A 16,897-nucleotide genomic window follows, 5' to 3' on the forward strand; every position below is an offset into this window, starting at 1 on the left:
AAAGTTCCAAAATGACAAAAAAGTAGACAAACAACACAAATCTACAAAAACGAGAAAAAAGGGACAAAAACATGAGACAAATGACAAAAGCCAGACAAAAAAAGACAAAAACAAGACAAAATATGACAAAAAAGACACAAAACGACAAAAGAACAATGAGAAATCTATCAATCAATTTTACTTTCTGATCAAAACAACTTGTCATGGTCTAAAAATTATTTTAAATGTATAGTTTTACTAATTTACAATCTGCAGTTAATGTCGTCTGTGTAATTTTTACACTGTACAAAATCGTCCAGCGGGCCAGATTGGACCCTCCAGAGGGCCGGTTGTTTGACACCCCTGACTTAACTCTTAAAAATTTAGTCAAGGAAAATGTCATACATATAAAAATATCCGGATTTATTGTCTTCTGTAAGTTTTTTCAAGAGAAGCATTCAATTACCTGCAAGGAAAATTAAATCTGATTCTTAGCTGTCACTGAAAAATCCTGAATCCTGCAAAAAATGAATCAAGTTAATTTAGGAACTGAAAAGTCCAGTAATGTTTCAATTTCCCAAATCACACCTGCGTAAGTTTCACACTGGCTGAGCTGTGGATTCACTTCCACACTACTTTTAAGAAATCGTGTTCACACATCTTTAACCCTCCTGTTGTCCTCATTTACGGCCACCAAAAAATATTGTTTCCTTGTCTGAAAAAAATCCCAAAATTCTGCAAAAAAATTCCCCAAATTTCTGAAAATTTACAAAACCTTCAGGAAGAAAATTCCAATAATTCCTTAAAAGTTTTATTTTAAAAAAATCCCCCAAATTTGGCAAGAAAATTCTTGTAAATATTTTCAAAAAATTAGTAAAAATCTTCCCAAAAAATCCTAAAAATATCTGAAGTGATTATATATATATATCAGTAAAACTTCTGATATTTTCTTACGAACGTTCACAAAAAATCAACCAAAATCCAGTGAAATTTGCAAATTTTTTTGTGAATGTTCTTAAGAAACATTTTTAACATTTCTTTTTTTCCACCAAAAATGTTCAAAGATTTCCCGAAAATGTTGAAAATGTGGACATCAGAAGTTTCACTGTGAAAATATATATTTTCCACATTTTCAAACTTTAAAACGGGTCAATTTTGACCCGTAGGTCAACACCAGGGTTAAATCTTAGGTGAACACAGGGACAACAGATGAATGTAAACAGCTGATGTGTATCTCTGAACATCGCAGCAACGTTAAAAACCTTCAAAGTGAACGTTCAGAACACGCTATCAGATGAAAGGGAAGTTTATGTTTTCAGCATTTTGTAGATTAAGATCTGCACGAAGGTGGAAGTGAAAGAAAAAGGTCGTGTAAACATGCCGAGGCCTCACCCTTGCTCTGGTTGTCACAGTCTGAAGCTACGAAGACGTGGACGCAAACGAAGGTCAACAGCGCCCTCTGCAGCTTGGGGCTGGTGGTGAACAGCAGCGGGCCGAAGGAGGTGGGATCCCACACGTGGAGCTGGTAGGAATGAGCCGTCAGGACGTCACACACGCCCACAAAAGCCTGGAAGTGGAGAATGAGAGGATGTTAGAAAGGAGAAGGAGAGGAAGAAGGAGCCAGGAGGATCAGCTGGAGCTTCTGGTTCTACCTGCTGCCTCACGCTGAGGTCACCATGAGACAGGCAGCGATGACTTCTTTCACAGAAGAGACGCAGCTGGAGCCTCTGGGCCACAGCCTTCTCCTAAAACACACAAAATCACACACAGAGGGACACAGTGGGAAGCATTTCATGAACAAATATGTAGACAGATTTGCAAAAATACCATCATTTCCAGAGATAATTTCTACACATTTTTCTTTTCTTTGTTCTCATCTGTTGGTCTGCAACTAATTTAACATTTAATCAGTTTTTGGGGTTTATAGAATGTCACTAATTTGCTGAAAAAATGTATAAACTGCATCTTTAACACCTTCTTCTGACAAACAGTCTGGAAACTAAACATATAAACTCTTGTGCTACAGAAGAAAACCAAAAAAACATTCATATTTGAGAAGAATGAGCAACAATAATAATGTTCTTAGCCATTGGGGCTTATGCAGTTACCATATAATCAAAATGAGATGCTAAATTAATTTCTGCAGAAATATCATCAATTAATTGATTAATGTTTGCTGTTTTAATTGTTTCTTTATGCTGATTGGCCACCGTGACTTTAAGACTGTCTTCTACTGTAATACTGTAGGCTGAGACCAAATATTGATAGATAACGTAGTTAAAAAAAAAAAGGAAAATGAAACAAAATACAATAACAGTGACTTCTTTGAAAATCTATCATAATATTATATAATATAATATAATGTAATGAAATGTAATATAATATAATACAAAATATAATACAATATAATATAATGTAATATAAAATAATATAATTCAATATAACATAATAAAATAAAATAAAATATAAAATAATACAATATAATATAATAAATATAATATAATGCAATATAACATAACTCAATATTAGTATAAATTATATTATATTATATTTTATTATATTATATAATTTCTGAGGCATAAAACATCTCAGGTGAAAACAGCTGTTTCATTATATTTAAATGCACTTTTTAAAAACTACATTCATATTTGTTCAAATAGCACACTTACTTTCATCACGCTTATTAATTCTTTCAAGAGTTTTCTTTTGTTTCAACATATTTTACTGTGACTAAGGCTGTCATCCATAACTCATAAAGCAAACAGAAGCAACTAAACTAAACCTGCTAAATCTCAGTGAACAAATAATAATACACACAGTGCTTTCTGTGCATGCTTCCACACACATCCGTTAACGTCCACATGCTCACAGTCACACAGGTGAAGAGCTTCACTGTAACTCACTCTGCAGGTTAGAGTTTCGCCGCTCGTGTTGAGAGACCAGAGCAGGACGTAAGACAAACACTGCAGCACCTCCAGCAGCACCTAGACAGGATTAGACACAACGCTGAGGACGTGTGTGATTTCAGCGCTACGTTTGGCTTTTTAGAGGCGCTGACGGTACCTCAGACGGAGCTCCTCTCTCCACGGACAGGAGGGGCGACAGCAGGTCAAACAGGCTCCACCGAGAGAGGTCATGACAGCTACCATGACAACACACAAGTACGGCACGTAAATACACATCAGCTGCACAGTATCTCTGACTTCACTGTGAATAATTTCTTACTTGTGGAAAGCCCTGAGTTTCTTCAGTGTCGCTAGAATGTCTCTTAATTTGTCCTCACAAGCAGAGAAACCGTCGCCCTACGAGGAAAGGGAGGAAGTAATTAACAAGTAACTACCGAAGATAAAAGCCTCGCATTTTCACTGTTATTTCTCATCATACTATTGATTCAGAGTCTGCAGTATTTTCATTTTCCAGAGCCCTGCTTTATTTGGATTAGACTATCTAATAGAGTAATATTTTCACTGTTGTGGTACTACCATTTAGGTACAGGCAATTCCATGTTTTCCATGAAAACTCCCGCTTTTATTCATGTGCTAACATAAATGCACAAGGGTTTTCTAATCATCAGTTAGCCTTTCAACAGCATTAGCTAACACAATGTAGCATTAGAATACATACTACTACTATATTAAAGCTGCTCTGCAACGGTTAAAGGTTCTCTTAATGAGCTAAAGTTGCTCTATATGAAAGCTGCTCTCTATTAAAGTTGCTCTATATTGTGTAAAGTTGCTCTATATTAGCAAAAGTTAATATTATTAGTTATCAAAAATGTTGAGTATGATACAAAAAGTCCCGTAATTATATATTGACCCATAGGTTCAAAACACCCCCACACATCTGGTCATGCAGTGAAACAGGGACTCTGACCTTCAGTGAGTCTCCCAGCAGAGCCGTCAGTTTTTCCACCCAGCGCTGGACCAGAGAGTCTCTGGCGCTTCGGGCAGCAGAGCACCAGGACGTTTCCTCCCCACACAGACTGAGGTATGTGCGGGCCGCTGCCTCCAGAACAGCAGGGCCCGGGTGGAGGTCCAGAGCAGCTTCCATCTCTGCCATCAGACTGGACACCATCTGAGGAAACGACACAGCAGCAACACGGACTCTCCTTACAGCGTGTGACTCCAATAGCAAACAACAATATCTACACAGATCTGCTTTTGGTTTGTTTTTTTTACTTTTTGGACTTAAAATAAACAACATCAAGACATAATTGGTATTTAACCTTGTTTCACAGACTACATGATTTATAATCTAAGGTGAAAACAGCAGATCAAGGAGACAGTTGCCCTCGTTAAAGAGGATTGGATCATTTCTTCTGTTCAGCTGATAGGAGGTTAATTTCCTCGCTGACAACTGGGCCACGGAAATGAAGAGGATCTACATTATTCTGACAATGCTGACAAAAGCAGTTAATTACTCAATCAGCTGATCAACACAAAGTTAATTCATCACAATTTTGGTGTTTGATTAATCATTTAAAGTAATTTCTCTCAACACAGCAAACATAAGAAGTATTTGCGGTTTTCCTCTGTTTCATGTCATTAAAATACTTTTTTAGTGTTGTTTTTCTCACATTTGTTCATTTGGTGTTAATCACAGTTTTATAGACAACAAAAATATAGCATATACATCAAGTAGGTTCAATAGTAAGAGAGTTTGTGACACTTTTCTCTGTATGTTGGGGTAATTTCATGACAACTATCAGTATTGTTACCTTTATTTTTATAATATATCTATAATTATGCCTTCATTTTAAGCTACCATATCAACAACAGTGGCTCAGTAATCATTTCTCTATTTAAATATCTCTGACATTTAAGATTTCAAGGTTTTCATACATTGGTGTAACACTATAACAGTAATAGAGATAAACATAGTAACTATGAGGCCACATTATTTCATATTATTATGTCATTCTTCAAGAGGAAGTTTGTGTAAATAGAGAGTCAGAGGGGCAGACCTGTGTGTTTTCAGCTTCAGGACACTCTGTGAGGAAATACTGAGGAATCCTCATCAGGGAGGCAACGATGTCATAGCTACTTGAAAACTGCACAAATATCACAGAAGAATACATGAAGTTATAGCAGAATAGACAGAAAGTACATGAGCAGCACAGATCTGCATAGAGAATCAAAGGGACTTATATATAACACCTTGGACAGTAATCTAGGAAGCACCATGAGGAGATGCTCAGTGAGCTTTAAACAGTCGTCGGTCTGAATCTTCTTCTCTCTGGTGTTCATTACCTGGAACATGAAGACATCAAAGTGATTATTAGCAGCTCATGTACCACCAGAAGTGTCTCGCACATGGAGATGAATCTCCCACTGGCCTTCTTGGCTCCACTCCTCCCTGCCAGCGCTGGTCCCTCTGAGGCCTGACGCACCGACGCCACCAGGATCTCCACCAGCACTGCCTGTTCTGCCAGAGAAAAACCTGCAAAAACACACGGATGCCTTTAAAGCACAAAATACGATCTCCCACAGAGATTATCTGAAGATGCAGCTCACTCAAGCATAACTGTAATGTCTAGCAGAGGTATGCTATGAAGGAGAAACCCATGCATCCATCCGTTATCTATAGGGGTCGCAGGGCACTGGAGTCTATTCCAGCTGACTGAGGGTGAAGGCAGGAGATATATGGAGACAAACAATCACACTCACATTCACACCTAAGGACAATTTAGAATCACCGATTAACCTCAGCATGTTTTTGGACTGTGAGAGGAATCCGGAGTACCTCCAATGTTTGTTATAATTTAAGGTCAAGTCCCTCAGGAGAGCCTGTAGATGTACAGACTCACAGAAAGGGGCATTAATATAAAAGCATTGAAAAGTCTGCTTTAAAATCTTCATATACTTCATGTGATGGGATCCTGAAGATTGTGAAAAGTAGTAGTGAAAGTAACTGAAGCTTGTATGTAAAATCTGCAAAACAGGATTCTTGCTCAACACATAAATAAACGTAGTGCAACAACAAACTGGATGCATTAGAGTGGAAACCAAAGTCACACCTGTGTTCACTGTCTGCCACTGACAATTTAAAAGTAGAACAGCACTAAACCGCCACAAATGTTTTTGTGAAGTTAAAATTTAAAGCAGACTTCACCACAGTAACACACACATGTTCTTACCTGTACTGTGTGAGGAAGAGTCCTGCAGCAGTGTAGACGTGAGCGTGGGCCAGTCCTTCAGCAGAGCTCCACCACAATCCCACAGACTGTCCACCAGGTACACCACATGCTTGTGCAGCTAAAACACACACAGACAGACACATTACTGCAACCATCACCATGATTAGCTACATTAGAGCCTTAAATAGAAACAATAAGTGTTTTTGTTTGGGTTTTTTTTACCTCAGACTCTTGGTAGAACTGCAGCAGAGCTTTCAGTATTTGCTGTTTATGTGCTTCTTCTTCATTTAATTCATCCTGAGTTTCTGATGTAGGAGCTACAGTACTGAGAAGCCTGGGGAAGATGGAAAAATATGAAATATAAGTGCTGTTTGTGGGTTTGTTTTTCAAGTGATGGGGGTTGTTGTACCTTGAGAAGAGCAGCTCTCCTGCAGTGGCCGCTAGAGGGCGCTGTGAGGAGTAAACAAACTGGAGGAGCTGCTTGTAGTCTTCAGGAGTGAGAACCTCATCAGATGTTCTGAGGGGTGAGGAGGAGTTTGATGTAAAGAACAGAGAAATAAAAAAAAGAAAAAGAATCAGATGACAACAACAAACAAACTCACTTGGAGATGAGTAGCAGTAGTTTCATGGTCTGCACCGCCACTTCGTTGTCCTTATCCAGAGTCATGGAGATGATTCGTTCCTGGGACAAAAAAATGGAAACAACGTGTGAGCAGTTCTAAAAACAGCTCTGCAGCGCTTCCAACTTTAATTTACTGCATTATTCAGTCTCACTGCTTTCAACAAGTCCATTTCCAGCAGCAAATGACAAAATCAGCAGCCAGACAGTGAAGAAAGTCTAACAGGTAAACAGATATTTTTCTGAGAAGACCAAACTGGAGCCAGAACAAGTGGAGATATTTAATTTGAACATTTTGATTTTGAAAAAAAATGATGCTCCATCCTGCAAATAGGCAGGATTGTTTCTTTAGGTTTGTAATTTATGATATCCTGCATGTGTGAATCCATGTTTTTTTAAGGTGGAAATGCTAAACTATGGCGCCTATTTTGCTCATTATGTGTCCTCCAGCATGTAATAAACACCATTTGGACATGGAAACAAGGTACAAAACTTGACTTTTATGGAAAAGTGATTACCTTGAAGCGGCTGGTGAACAGGTCAAGTTTAGGCAGCAGGAGAGGATCTCCATAGAGACCCTGCAGACCTAAAACACACTTGAGACGCACATCCGGTAGCTGAAAGAAGATAAACACGAGAAGGGACAAGAAAAGACCTCAAAGCTCAGATCAAGTTTCATTTTAATGTACAATAACATTTTTTTTAACCCTCGTGTCGTCCTGCGGGTAAAAATTGACCCGTTTAAAGCTTGAAAATGTGGAAAAAAATTATATTTTCACAGTGAAACTTCTGATGTCCACATTTTCAACATCTTTGGGAAATCTTGGAACATTTTTTGGTGGAAAAAAGAAATGCTAAAAATGTTTCTCAAGAACATTCACAAAAAAAAAATCAACCAAAATCCAGCGATTTTTATGTGAATGTTTTTAAAGAAAATATTCGAAATTTTACTGATATATATGTATTCACTTTAGATTTTTTGGGAAGATTTTTACTTATTTTTTGAAAACATTTACAAGAATGTTCTTGACAATTTTTTTTTTTATTTATTTATTTATTTTATTTTATTTTTTTTAAATAAAACTTTTAAGGGAAACTTTTAAGGAATTATTGGGATTTTCTTCCTGAAGGTTTTGCAAATTTTCAGAAATTTGGGGAATTATTTTGCTGAATTTTTGGATTTTTTCCGGAAAGGAAACAATATTTTTTGGTGCCCGTAAATGAGGACAACAGGAGGGTTAAAGCGATCACATCCTCACCTTATCATGCATCATCCAGCCCATGTATTTGAGGTAACTATCGTTGAGAAATGCAGAACTGTAGAGCTTCATCCACAAACCCAACTCCTCCATACAGATGGAGCGGATCTCTGGAAGCACGTCGCTGCATGAGCACACAAACACACAGTAAGTCCAAACGAAATAAATATGACTGGAATATACAATAGATTTAAGTTGAGCTGAGGAAGAACATGTCAAAATCCAAACCGGTATCTCTTGAGAAAAACTCCCTTGAAGATGATGTCCATCATGCTCTCCACCTCCGCTCTCTTCTCCTGCAACTTGAGGAGCATCAGAAAGAAGCCGAACAGTCAGTATGTGAGACTCATTACCCAAAGCGCAAACAATATCCTTTAAATCAGGCGTGTTAAACATACGGTCCACGGGCCAAAACCAGCCCTCCAGAGGGTCCAATGTGATCCTCAAAGTGTAAAAATTCCAGAGAAGACATTAACTGCAATTTGTAAATCTGAAAAACTATGAATTTAAAATAATTTCTAGACCATGACAAGTTGTTTTGATCATAAAGTAAAATACCAGATTATTCACTGTTCTTTTGTCGTTTTGTGTCTCATTTTTGTAATATTTTGTCTTGTTTTCATCTGACTTTTATAGTTTGTCTAATGTTTTTGTCGTTTTGTTTCTCATTTTTATCGTTTTGTATTTTCTTTTTGTCTCGCTTGTGTTTTTTGTCCTATTTTTGTCATTGTTTTTCTTTATTCGTTGTTTTGTGTTTTGTTTTTGTGGTTTTGTGGGTTTTTTGTCTCGCTTGTGTTGTCCGTTTTTTGTCATTTAGTTTCGTTTTTTGTCACTTTTTGACTCGTTCGTGTCATTTGTGTAATTGTCTTGTTTTGTCAATTTTTTTGTCACTTTCTAACTTTTTCATCAAATCTTGTCTCTTTTTTGTTTCGTGTCGTTTGTCTCGTTTTTTGTCATTTTGTTTCTTGCTTTTGTCATTATGTGTCTCATTTTTGTAATATTTTGTCTTGTTTTTGTTGTTTTTTGCCTTTTTTGTCTGACTTTTGTCGTTTTGATCATAAAGTAGAATACTATATCATTCAGTCCCAGATACCTAGAGCAGCTGTGGCTCAGGTGGTAGAGCGGGTCGTCCAATGATCGAAGGATCCTAGTCATGTGCTGTTGTGTCCTTGGGCAAGACACTTTACCCACCTGGCCTCCAGTGCTGCTACTCACACTGGAGTATGAATGCGTGTGAATGTTGGTGGCAGATTGTCAGCCATGCTTCCGTCAGTCTGCCCCAGGGCAGCTGTGGCTACAAACGTAGTTTACCACCACCAGAGTGAGAATGTGTGAGTGAATGAATAATGGATTCATTGTGAAGCACTTTGAGTGCCTTGAAAAGCGCTATATAAATCTAATCCATTATTATTATACCTGTGGCTAAATGTTTTGTGCCCTTCTGAATATAAACTGTGATCTGGAAGTTGTAATGTGTAAATAATAATCTGAGGCAGAATGCTGTTGAAATTGAACTTATTTTTCTTTTTTTTGTTTTTTGTTTTTTTGCAAAAAGATAATTCCTTCAATGTGAAAATTTTCAGAACATAGTATTTGGCACTGGGACAAACTTGGAGTTGTGGTTATTTATAGGTTATTGTGCTGTGATTTTATTGGTCTGGCCCACTGGAGATCAAATTGGGCTGAATGTGGAACCTGAACTAAGACGCGTTTGACACCCCTGCTCTAAATGTATGGATGAGACGATGTGGCTCTTACCTCTGTGATCTTCTTCTGAATTCTCTCCAGCTGCTGTGAGCTTTTCTGTCTCACCGTCTTTGTCTTCTGCACCTCGTACAGCTTCTGACTGTTTTCAATCCCGATGCTCAGACTGAGAGCAACACCCACCAAAGCGCTCAGCAGCTTCATGGCTTAACAGAGAAAAAACCAGAGGACAGATGAGTGTATTCACAACACATTCATATATCTGTGTTGTTTGCCTCTTACCTGCCAGCGTGCAGGTGTGTCTGAACGCTCGTACGTAGGAGTTTGACAGCTCGGTGAGCAGTGAGATGAGGGTGTTCATCAGGTAACTGTCGAAGATGACGCTATGCTGACACTGAGACACCAGAACCGACACAAAGTCACAGAACTCGGAGTGAAACCAGCGACCGTAAGGTCCAGACTGGATGAGAGGATACTCAGCACTATCCTAGAGTGGAGACGGAGGAAGAAAAAAGACACAAATCACAAATAGGGATCACACTGAGTTAAAATAGCAGTGGTTCTAATTTTTCTTTTAAATACAGTGGAATGACTGCAGATAAAGTGCAGTTTCACCTGTGAAAACATGAAACACTGTACAGCCACAGTTTTCATGACGGGATCCTTAAGGGCCAGTATTTCAGGCCCAATCCCACCAATGTTCACAAATTCATGTACTTTGAGGCAGATTTCTGCTAAATGCCTGTTTAGGGTTGTCCTACTGTGACCTCCATTGTGCTCCCTTTGTACGAGTCTCCATGTCTGCAATCATTCCTGATGAAATTGCCCAGAGTTGCACCAAAAAGACTCTCCTGCCGCCTTCAAAACGCAAACAAACAGGTGCCCATATAGCTCAACGGTTAAGTGGGTGACCCATGTACATGGGCTGGTCCCCGACGCAGAGGCCTGGGTTCGATTCCCGCTCACGGCCCTTTGCTGCATGTCCTCCCCCCGCTCTTCTCCCCTGTTTCCTGTCTGTCTTTCACTCTGCCTATCAAATAAAGCCGAAAAAAGGCCAAAAAATAACTTTTAAAAAAAATGCAAACAAATGAATCATGGATGGTGCAGGGAGAAGGAAAGGACTGTACTTCTCTTTCCAGCTCTGTTTTCTATTTGTAGCACATTAGCAACATTACTCAAAAACGGACTAACAAATTTGGAAGAAATTTCCAGGGAAGGTCAGAAATGACACAAGAACCGCCTGACTAGATTTTGGCAGTGACGCGGCTTATAGTCTAGATCCACAGATTTGTTCCAGATTTCTGTATCACTGCCAGGTGCCACTGTCACCATGACAACAAGTGAACACTACATCAGCTGGTTGCTGATGATCACATGATTGTGATCCTACTACAAATCCACCGCTGAGAACTTATCGGGACTTATCCATCGGAAATGATTCAAGGAACAATTGACTAAATTGTGGGGGTGTTTCTGAGTCCCATCAATTCCCGCCACCCGCTACATATTTAGGTCACGTGATTCGGTATCTGTACATAACATACACATGCATAACACATGCCTGTGTTCAGTGCAAGGTCATTTTGTTTACATCTATATTAAATGGACACATTCTACGTTGCAATGATTTCTGCCATGAATTTTGTCAAGATTTCAGCCGTGGGAAATGAAACAACGACTGAGCAGCCCTGGAGGAGTACTGCGCTCTCTGAGTGCTTTTCTTGCTTTTCATGTGATTGCTTGAGCCACTTCCTGTCGAGTGAAATCCAGTCCTTATCTCTCCAACTGTGCAGCTGCTCAGTGAGTTCACCTGCAACCTTGTGAGTTGCAATTGAAAGTGAAAGTAACTGACACTGATAAACAGTGTACCTGCAGAACTGGTTTCAGGCTCACTGAACCAACCCTGCAAAAGTAAATGCTCCGACACTGACTAGAAACAAAAGCCACATTTCCACCTCGTAACCCGCATTTAGTTTCTGTCAAAATTTCCTACACTGGACAAAAAACATGCACTTAAAACCTACAGAGATGACTGAGAAATAAATCTGATAGTGGCTGTGACACTTTAAAACACAAATATGTATGATTTGTCATCCATTCTACTCATTTTATTAGATATATCATATTATATAACAATAAATGAATGAGAATATGGTTTTACACAGAATGCAAGCTGTGTTTATCACTGATACATGAAATGTCAGGGCCAAAAGGTGCATAAAAAATGAAAGAGACCCACATTAAATCCTTAAAGTAGTAGAGAAAGTGCATTAAGCAGATACTGACTGTGTCCATGGGCCACGAGACTGTGAGGATCCATGGGAAGGCCAGAAACTTCTTATACTGCAGACCAGAATCCTGAAACACACAATCAAACCAATCTGTTTCTGAAGACAGCCAAAACATGCTGCATATGTAAAAATAAAGAGGTCACGTGACTTCCTCCTACCTCATCCAGCTCCTCCACCATCTTACTCATGACATCACTGTCCTCTTTGCTCTGACACATCTCTGCTGTGACCACACCTGGAAGAAAACAGAGGTAACAAACTATAAACTCTGCAGGTGTGTTGGCAGCTATTTGCAGGTGTGCATGTCTGCTCAATGGCTTGCCTTTGCACCCAGAACACTGGATGAAGAAGCTGATGAGGTCGAGGAGAGAGGAGTCTCTGTCCGCTACGTACGCCTCAATCCAGTCATCTATCACCGCCTGCTCAAAGTCAGTGAGTGTGTTTAGAATGGAGAAGGATCGTCTTTATGCCAGATAGTCTCTTTAGGCATAAAGACAATAAACAGCTGCAAATGTGTACATGCAACTAAGCAGGTCAAGTGCTACTTTATTAGTGTTTAACAGTGTTATTTGACAAAAGGAGGTTTGACAAACATTGAAGACTCGTCTGTGAACAGTTTTGATTTTCAAAATACAATAAATCCATCACTGAAGCGGGCCGTTTTACCTGCATGGCGCTCCGGCCCATGGTGATGACCTCAAACAGAGTGACGGCCTCCACATGCTTCTGTTTGCTGCCTCCAGCTCTGCTAGCCCTGCTGCAGCCGGCTTTGGCACTTTTGCGTTTGACATTCTCTGAGCCTTTGTGCGCTCTCTTTCTTCGTCTCTGTGGGATTTAAAAATGTGTGACACAAGGAAGAAAAAAATATAGATGTTAGGCAAATAAGAACAGCATTTGTGAAAGGCCGACTGCTGTGTGAACCTCTGTGATCAAAGTGAAGTCAGTCGGACACCTGAAACTTTCTGAGCATCATCACACATCAGCAACACTTCAAGCTTGGAACCCTTTTATCTATTCTGAATGAATAAATGAAAGTTCTAGCTTTATCAATGAGAGCATGTCCAGTGTTTATACATATGAACACACCTTTGAAATACCTAATGAAGCTTACCTCCATCCCTCTCAGTAAATATGAGCCGTTCCTGCTGCTTTGTTTTCCCACACTGTCAAAACTCTCAATTTCAACGCCACTGATCTATCTTCCTGAAGTCTTCTAGACCTTCACTCTTCCTCCCAGGCCCCATCTTCTCCATCTCCATCCCACCTGGGTGGTTCCAGGCATCTCAGCCAGTCTCCATCAGCCATCTGCTAACTTTGCTCCACTACTAATAGACTGTGGTGGGTCCTGTCCTCGCCTCCTACCTCCATCTGGGATCCCGCCCTTAATGCTGCTTCTAACTGCCATAATATTTTGATTCAGCATGCTCACATTTCTGCAATAAACTTTTCTTCTCTACTGTCATGTAATGTCTCTAAAATAGAGAAATACCGAGCAATGCCCGTTCTAATTCATCCAGAGTGCTCGTTTTGTCCAAGTAACAACCCAAAAATGTTCAGTTTGCAGTCATATATGATTAAGAAAAGCAGCACCACCTCACATGGATTGGTGGTTAGCACTGTCGCCTTGCAGCTAGAAGATCCCCAGTTCGCATCCTGGCCTGGGCCTGGGATCTTTGACGGAGTGTCAGAGATGGAGTTTCCATGTTCTCCCTGTGCATGCGTGGGTTTTCTCCGAGTACTCCGGCTTCCTCCCACAGTCCAAAAACATCCATCCATTATCTATACACCGCATAATCATCATTCTATCCCAGCTGACTTAGGGTGAAGACGGGGGACACCTGGACAGGTAACAGTCTATCACAGGGCTACATATAGAGACAAACACTCACACTCACATTCACACCTACGGACAATTTAGAATCACCAATTAACCTCAGCATGTTTTTGAACTGTGGGAGGAAGCTGGAGAACCTGGAGAAAACCCACACATGTCCAGGGAGAACATTCAGTCCAAAAACATGCTGCAGTTAATTGGTGATTCTAAATTGTCTGTAGGTGTGAACGTGAGTGTGATTGTTTGTCTCTATATGTAGTCCTAACAAGGATTAACCAGTGTGTAGATAATGATGGATGGATAATCAATTTACAACATGGTCTCAGGTAAACTTTTGTCAATCAACTGGCAAATCATTTCAGCTCTGAAAACGTCCACAAAACTCCATCTTACACCTAAAATGTAAAAATGATTGGTTCATACAACAAACTAAGCAATATATGGACCATTCCCTAGGTCAGTACCACTCCTGGTCAATCCTCATTCCAGTTTTCTAACTGGAAAAATCAGCTAGAGAAACAGTCCAGGACCACTGCATGTGTTTGTAGAATTTCTATCTTAAAAGTCTTTGTGTAGTTTGTTTTGTAATACTGTGATGCTGCACATGTAATCTGTTTTTGTTGTTCATCTAGTTGTGTGCCGCCTCTTGATCAGGTTGTTATTGTAAAAGAGAACCAGTTCTCAACTAACTTACCTGGTAAAATAAAGGTTAACCCTCCTGTTGTTCTCATTTACGGCCACCAAAAAATATTGTTTCCTTGTCTGAAAAAAATCAAAAAATTCTGCAAAAAAATTCCCCAAATTTCTGAAAATTTGCAAAACCTTCAGGAAGAAAATTCCAATAATTCCTTAAAAGTTTCGCTTGAAAGTTTTATTTTAAAAAAATCCCCCAAATTTGGCAAGAAAATTCTTGTCAATATTTTCAAAACATCAGTAAAAATCCTCAAAAAAATCCTAAAAATATCTAAAGTGATTCCATATATATCAGTAAAATTTCTAATATCTTCTTTAAGAACATTCACTGGATTTTGGTTGATTTTTTTGTGAATGTTCTGAAGAAACATTTTTAACATTTCTATTTCTCCACCGAAAAATGTTCAAAGATTTCCTTAAAATGTTGAAAATGTGGGCATCAGAAGTTTCACTGTGAAAATATATTTTCTTCCACATTTTCAAACTTTAAAACTGGTCAGTTTTGATCTGCAGGACAACACGAGGGTTAAATAAATATAAATAAAAGAAATATCCCCAGAGAAGAATCATATGACTCTCCAGGCTGCTTTTCTGCACCTCTGCTTGTATTTTCTGCATAAAACATCCAGGATGATGCACCTACCACACTCTTCTGTCTGTTCTCGTTGCCTGAGTCATCCTCCGAGTGATTGACAGCTCCAGAGGAGGTCGCCTCTGCATGAGAGTTGGTGCTGCCAAGACAAAAACATTGCATTTGATTGAACAGAATATAAAGTTTCATGGGGATATTTTTGGTTCTTACTTCTGCTCTGAGGACCTGGATGCAGCTGCAGCAGTGGGCTCTGGGATCATGTCCTCCTCAGATGTTCACACAGGGCTCAGGTGTGTGTTTCTGCACCAGACAACCTGTGCAACAAAAATCATGCACCCCTGATCACTATGAGAGCTTCATCTTCTTAAAGAGCTGAGAAGAATAATGATGCAGGAAGTCCAGGGTTGCTCAAGGACACTTCGGCACTCTGGATGCTTGGCCCCATGAGAGTTGAACCAAACACTCTGCTATCCTGACACTAACTAGCATAAATCTGCCTAAAAACTAACACATGAGCAACATTTTCCAGCTGTAACGTCAGTCACTTGGTTTACAGACTACAAAAACCTCAGAGGTCAGCAGCAAACTTTTCAAGCTTACCTTTTTGACACAGTTTCATCTTTGTGTGATGTTCATTAAGGAGCTGTTTCCCTTCAGACTCCTACAATTCAAATGTTTCCACGGATATCCTCCTTCTGTGCCCCAGCTCTCACAGTCAAGTCGCCGGACAGCCTAACCGCCCGTGATTGGCTACTGAGTCGAAACGCCGTTATGTGATTGGTGAGTCTGAAACGTCAGTCAGAGTTAAGTCCCTCCCCCTGGCGGCTGAGACAGACGGGCACCGTCCGGTTTGGTTTTCTGCGTTCCTCGGCTCTGCAAGCATCAGCAGGAGGGGGAACCGAAGGGTTGTGTTTCCATAAAACCATAAATAAATAATATTACTATTGCATCATCGGTTTTGTTGTTGTTTTAGTGTAAAATATACCGCAGACCAGGTCCTGAACGCGTCTTCTGGGCATTTTAAATAGTTGTTAATTCAGCAGGGAGCTGTCATGGTATTCTCTGGTTAACAGGTTGCAGGTGTTGAACAGCAGGAGGCGCTGTTTACTGATTTTAGTGAGCCTAAAGGTAACAGGCGTGACTGGATGCATGGAAATATAGCATAATAAAGTCAAATACCATCATCAGGATGAGGGTTTTAGTAGTTAGCACTGTAGCCTGACAGCAGTCCGAAGACATGCTGAGCTGAACGGATGATTCTCAATTATACAGAGGTGTGAATGTGAGTGTGTTTGGATGTTTGTATCTGTGTGATAAACTGGTCAGCTGGGATAGACTCCAGCCTCCCATGATCCTACAGAGGATAAACCAGAGGATGGAAGGTGAATGGGTGGATATCTTTTGATAAACCTGTGCACCAGGCTTTCCAGGCTCACAGTTTTGCTTCAATATTGAGTTCTGCACTGAACAGGTTGCCAGTGTGGAGATATGGAGACAACGTGCAGCGTTTTGAACCTAATGCAAACAGAATATTAGTAGCAAGCTCATTCAGACATACAGTGAATTGAAATATTCAACTCTAGAAGTCTTAAAAGTTTTTTTTTTTAAATCCCCCAAATTTGGCAAGAAAATTCTTGTAAATATTTTCAAAAAATGAGTAAAAATCTTCCCCCAAAAAATCCTAAAAATATCTAAAATGATTACATATATATATCAGTAAAACATTCACATAAAAATAAACCAAAATCCAGTGAAATTCGCTGGATTTTGGTCGATTTTTTTGTGAATGT

At 39.5% G+C, this 16,897-nt stretch overlaps 1 protein-coding gene across 2 annotated transcripts in view; it reads right to left on the bottom strand.

Moving 5' to 3' along the window:
* si:ch211-269e2.1 (cohesin subunit SA-2) overlaps window positions 1-15,850 on the bottom strand; it is a 28,594-nt gene extending 12,744 nt beyond the window's left edge. The window contains exons 1-25 of one of the 2 annotated variants that reach the window (XM_023288860.3): window positions 15,708-15,850; window positions 15,333-15,421; window positions 15,159-15,246; window positions 12,655-12,813; window positions 12,311-12,407; window positions 12,147-12,223; window positions 11,984-12,055; window positions 9,980-10,184; window positions 9,752-9,903; window positions 8,222-8,295; window positions 7,994-8,117; window positions 7,253-7,351; window positions 6,718-6,797; window positions 6,525-6,632; window positions 6,338-6,449; window positions 6,116-6,233; window positions 5,315-5,418; window positions 5,136-5,228; window positions 4,943-5,029; window positions 3,853-4,053; window positions 3,205-3,281; window positions 3,043-3,121; window positions 2,883-2,963; window positions 1,632-1,724; window positions 1,372-1,546 (exon numbers count right to left, since the gene is read on the bottom strand). In XM_023288860.3, the coding sequence (XP_023144628.2) occupies window positions 1,372-1,546; window positions 1,632-1,724; window positions 2,883-2,963; window positions 3,043-3,121; window positions 3,205-3,281; window positions 3,853-4,053; window positions 4,943-5,029; window positions 5,136-5,228; window positions 5,315-5,418; window positions 6,116-6,233; window positions 6,338-6,449; window positions 6,525-6,632; window positions 6,718-6,797; window positions 7,253-7,351; window positions 7,994-8,117; window positions 8,222-8,295; window positions 9,752-9,903; window positions 9,980-10,184; window positions 11,984-12,055; window positions 12,147-12,223; window positions 12,311-12,407; window positions 12,655-12,813; window positions 15,159-15,246; window positions 15,333-15,367 (2,590 nt within the window). In that variant the 5' untranslated portion in view covers window positions 15,368-15,421; window positions 15,708-15,850. Of the gene's footprint in view, window positions 1-1,371; window positions 1,547-1,631; window positions 1,725-2,882; window positions 2,964-3,042; window positions 3,122-3,204; window positions 3,282-3,852; window positions 4,054-4,942; window positions 5,030-5,135; window positions 5,229-5,314; window positions 5,419-6,115; window positions 6,234-6,337; window positions 6,450-6,524; window positions 6,633-6,717; window positions 6,798-7,252; window positions 7,352-7,993; window positions 8,118-8,221; window positions 8,296-9,751; window positions 9,904-9,979; window positions 10,185-11,983; window positions 12,056-12,146; window positions 12,224-12,310; window positions 12,408-12,654; window positions 12,814-15,158; window positions 15,247-15,317; window positions 15,422-15,707 lie in introns of both variants that reach the window. The other variant, XM_023288859.3, reaches the window with a different exon arrangement.
* Between the last annotated feature and the right edge of the window lie 1,047 nt (window positions 15,851-16,897).

The sequence above is a fragment of the Amphiprion ocellaris genome, chromosome 11 (assembly GCF_022539595.1).
Source record: "Amphiprion ocellaris isolate individual 3 ecotype Okinawa chromosome 11, ASM2253959v1, whole genome shotgun sequence".
NCBI classification, from domain to species: Eukaryota; Metazoa; Chordata; class Actinopteri; family Pomacentridae; genus Amphiprion; species Amphiprion ocellaris.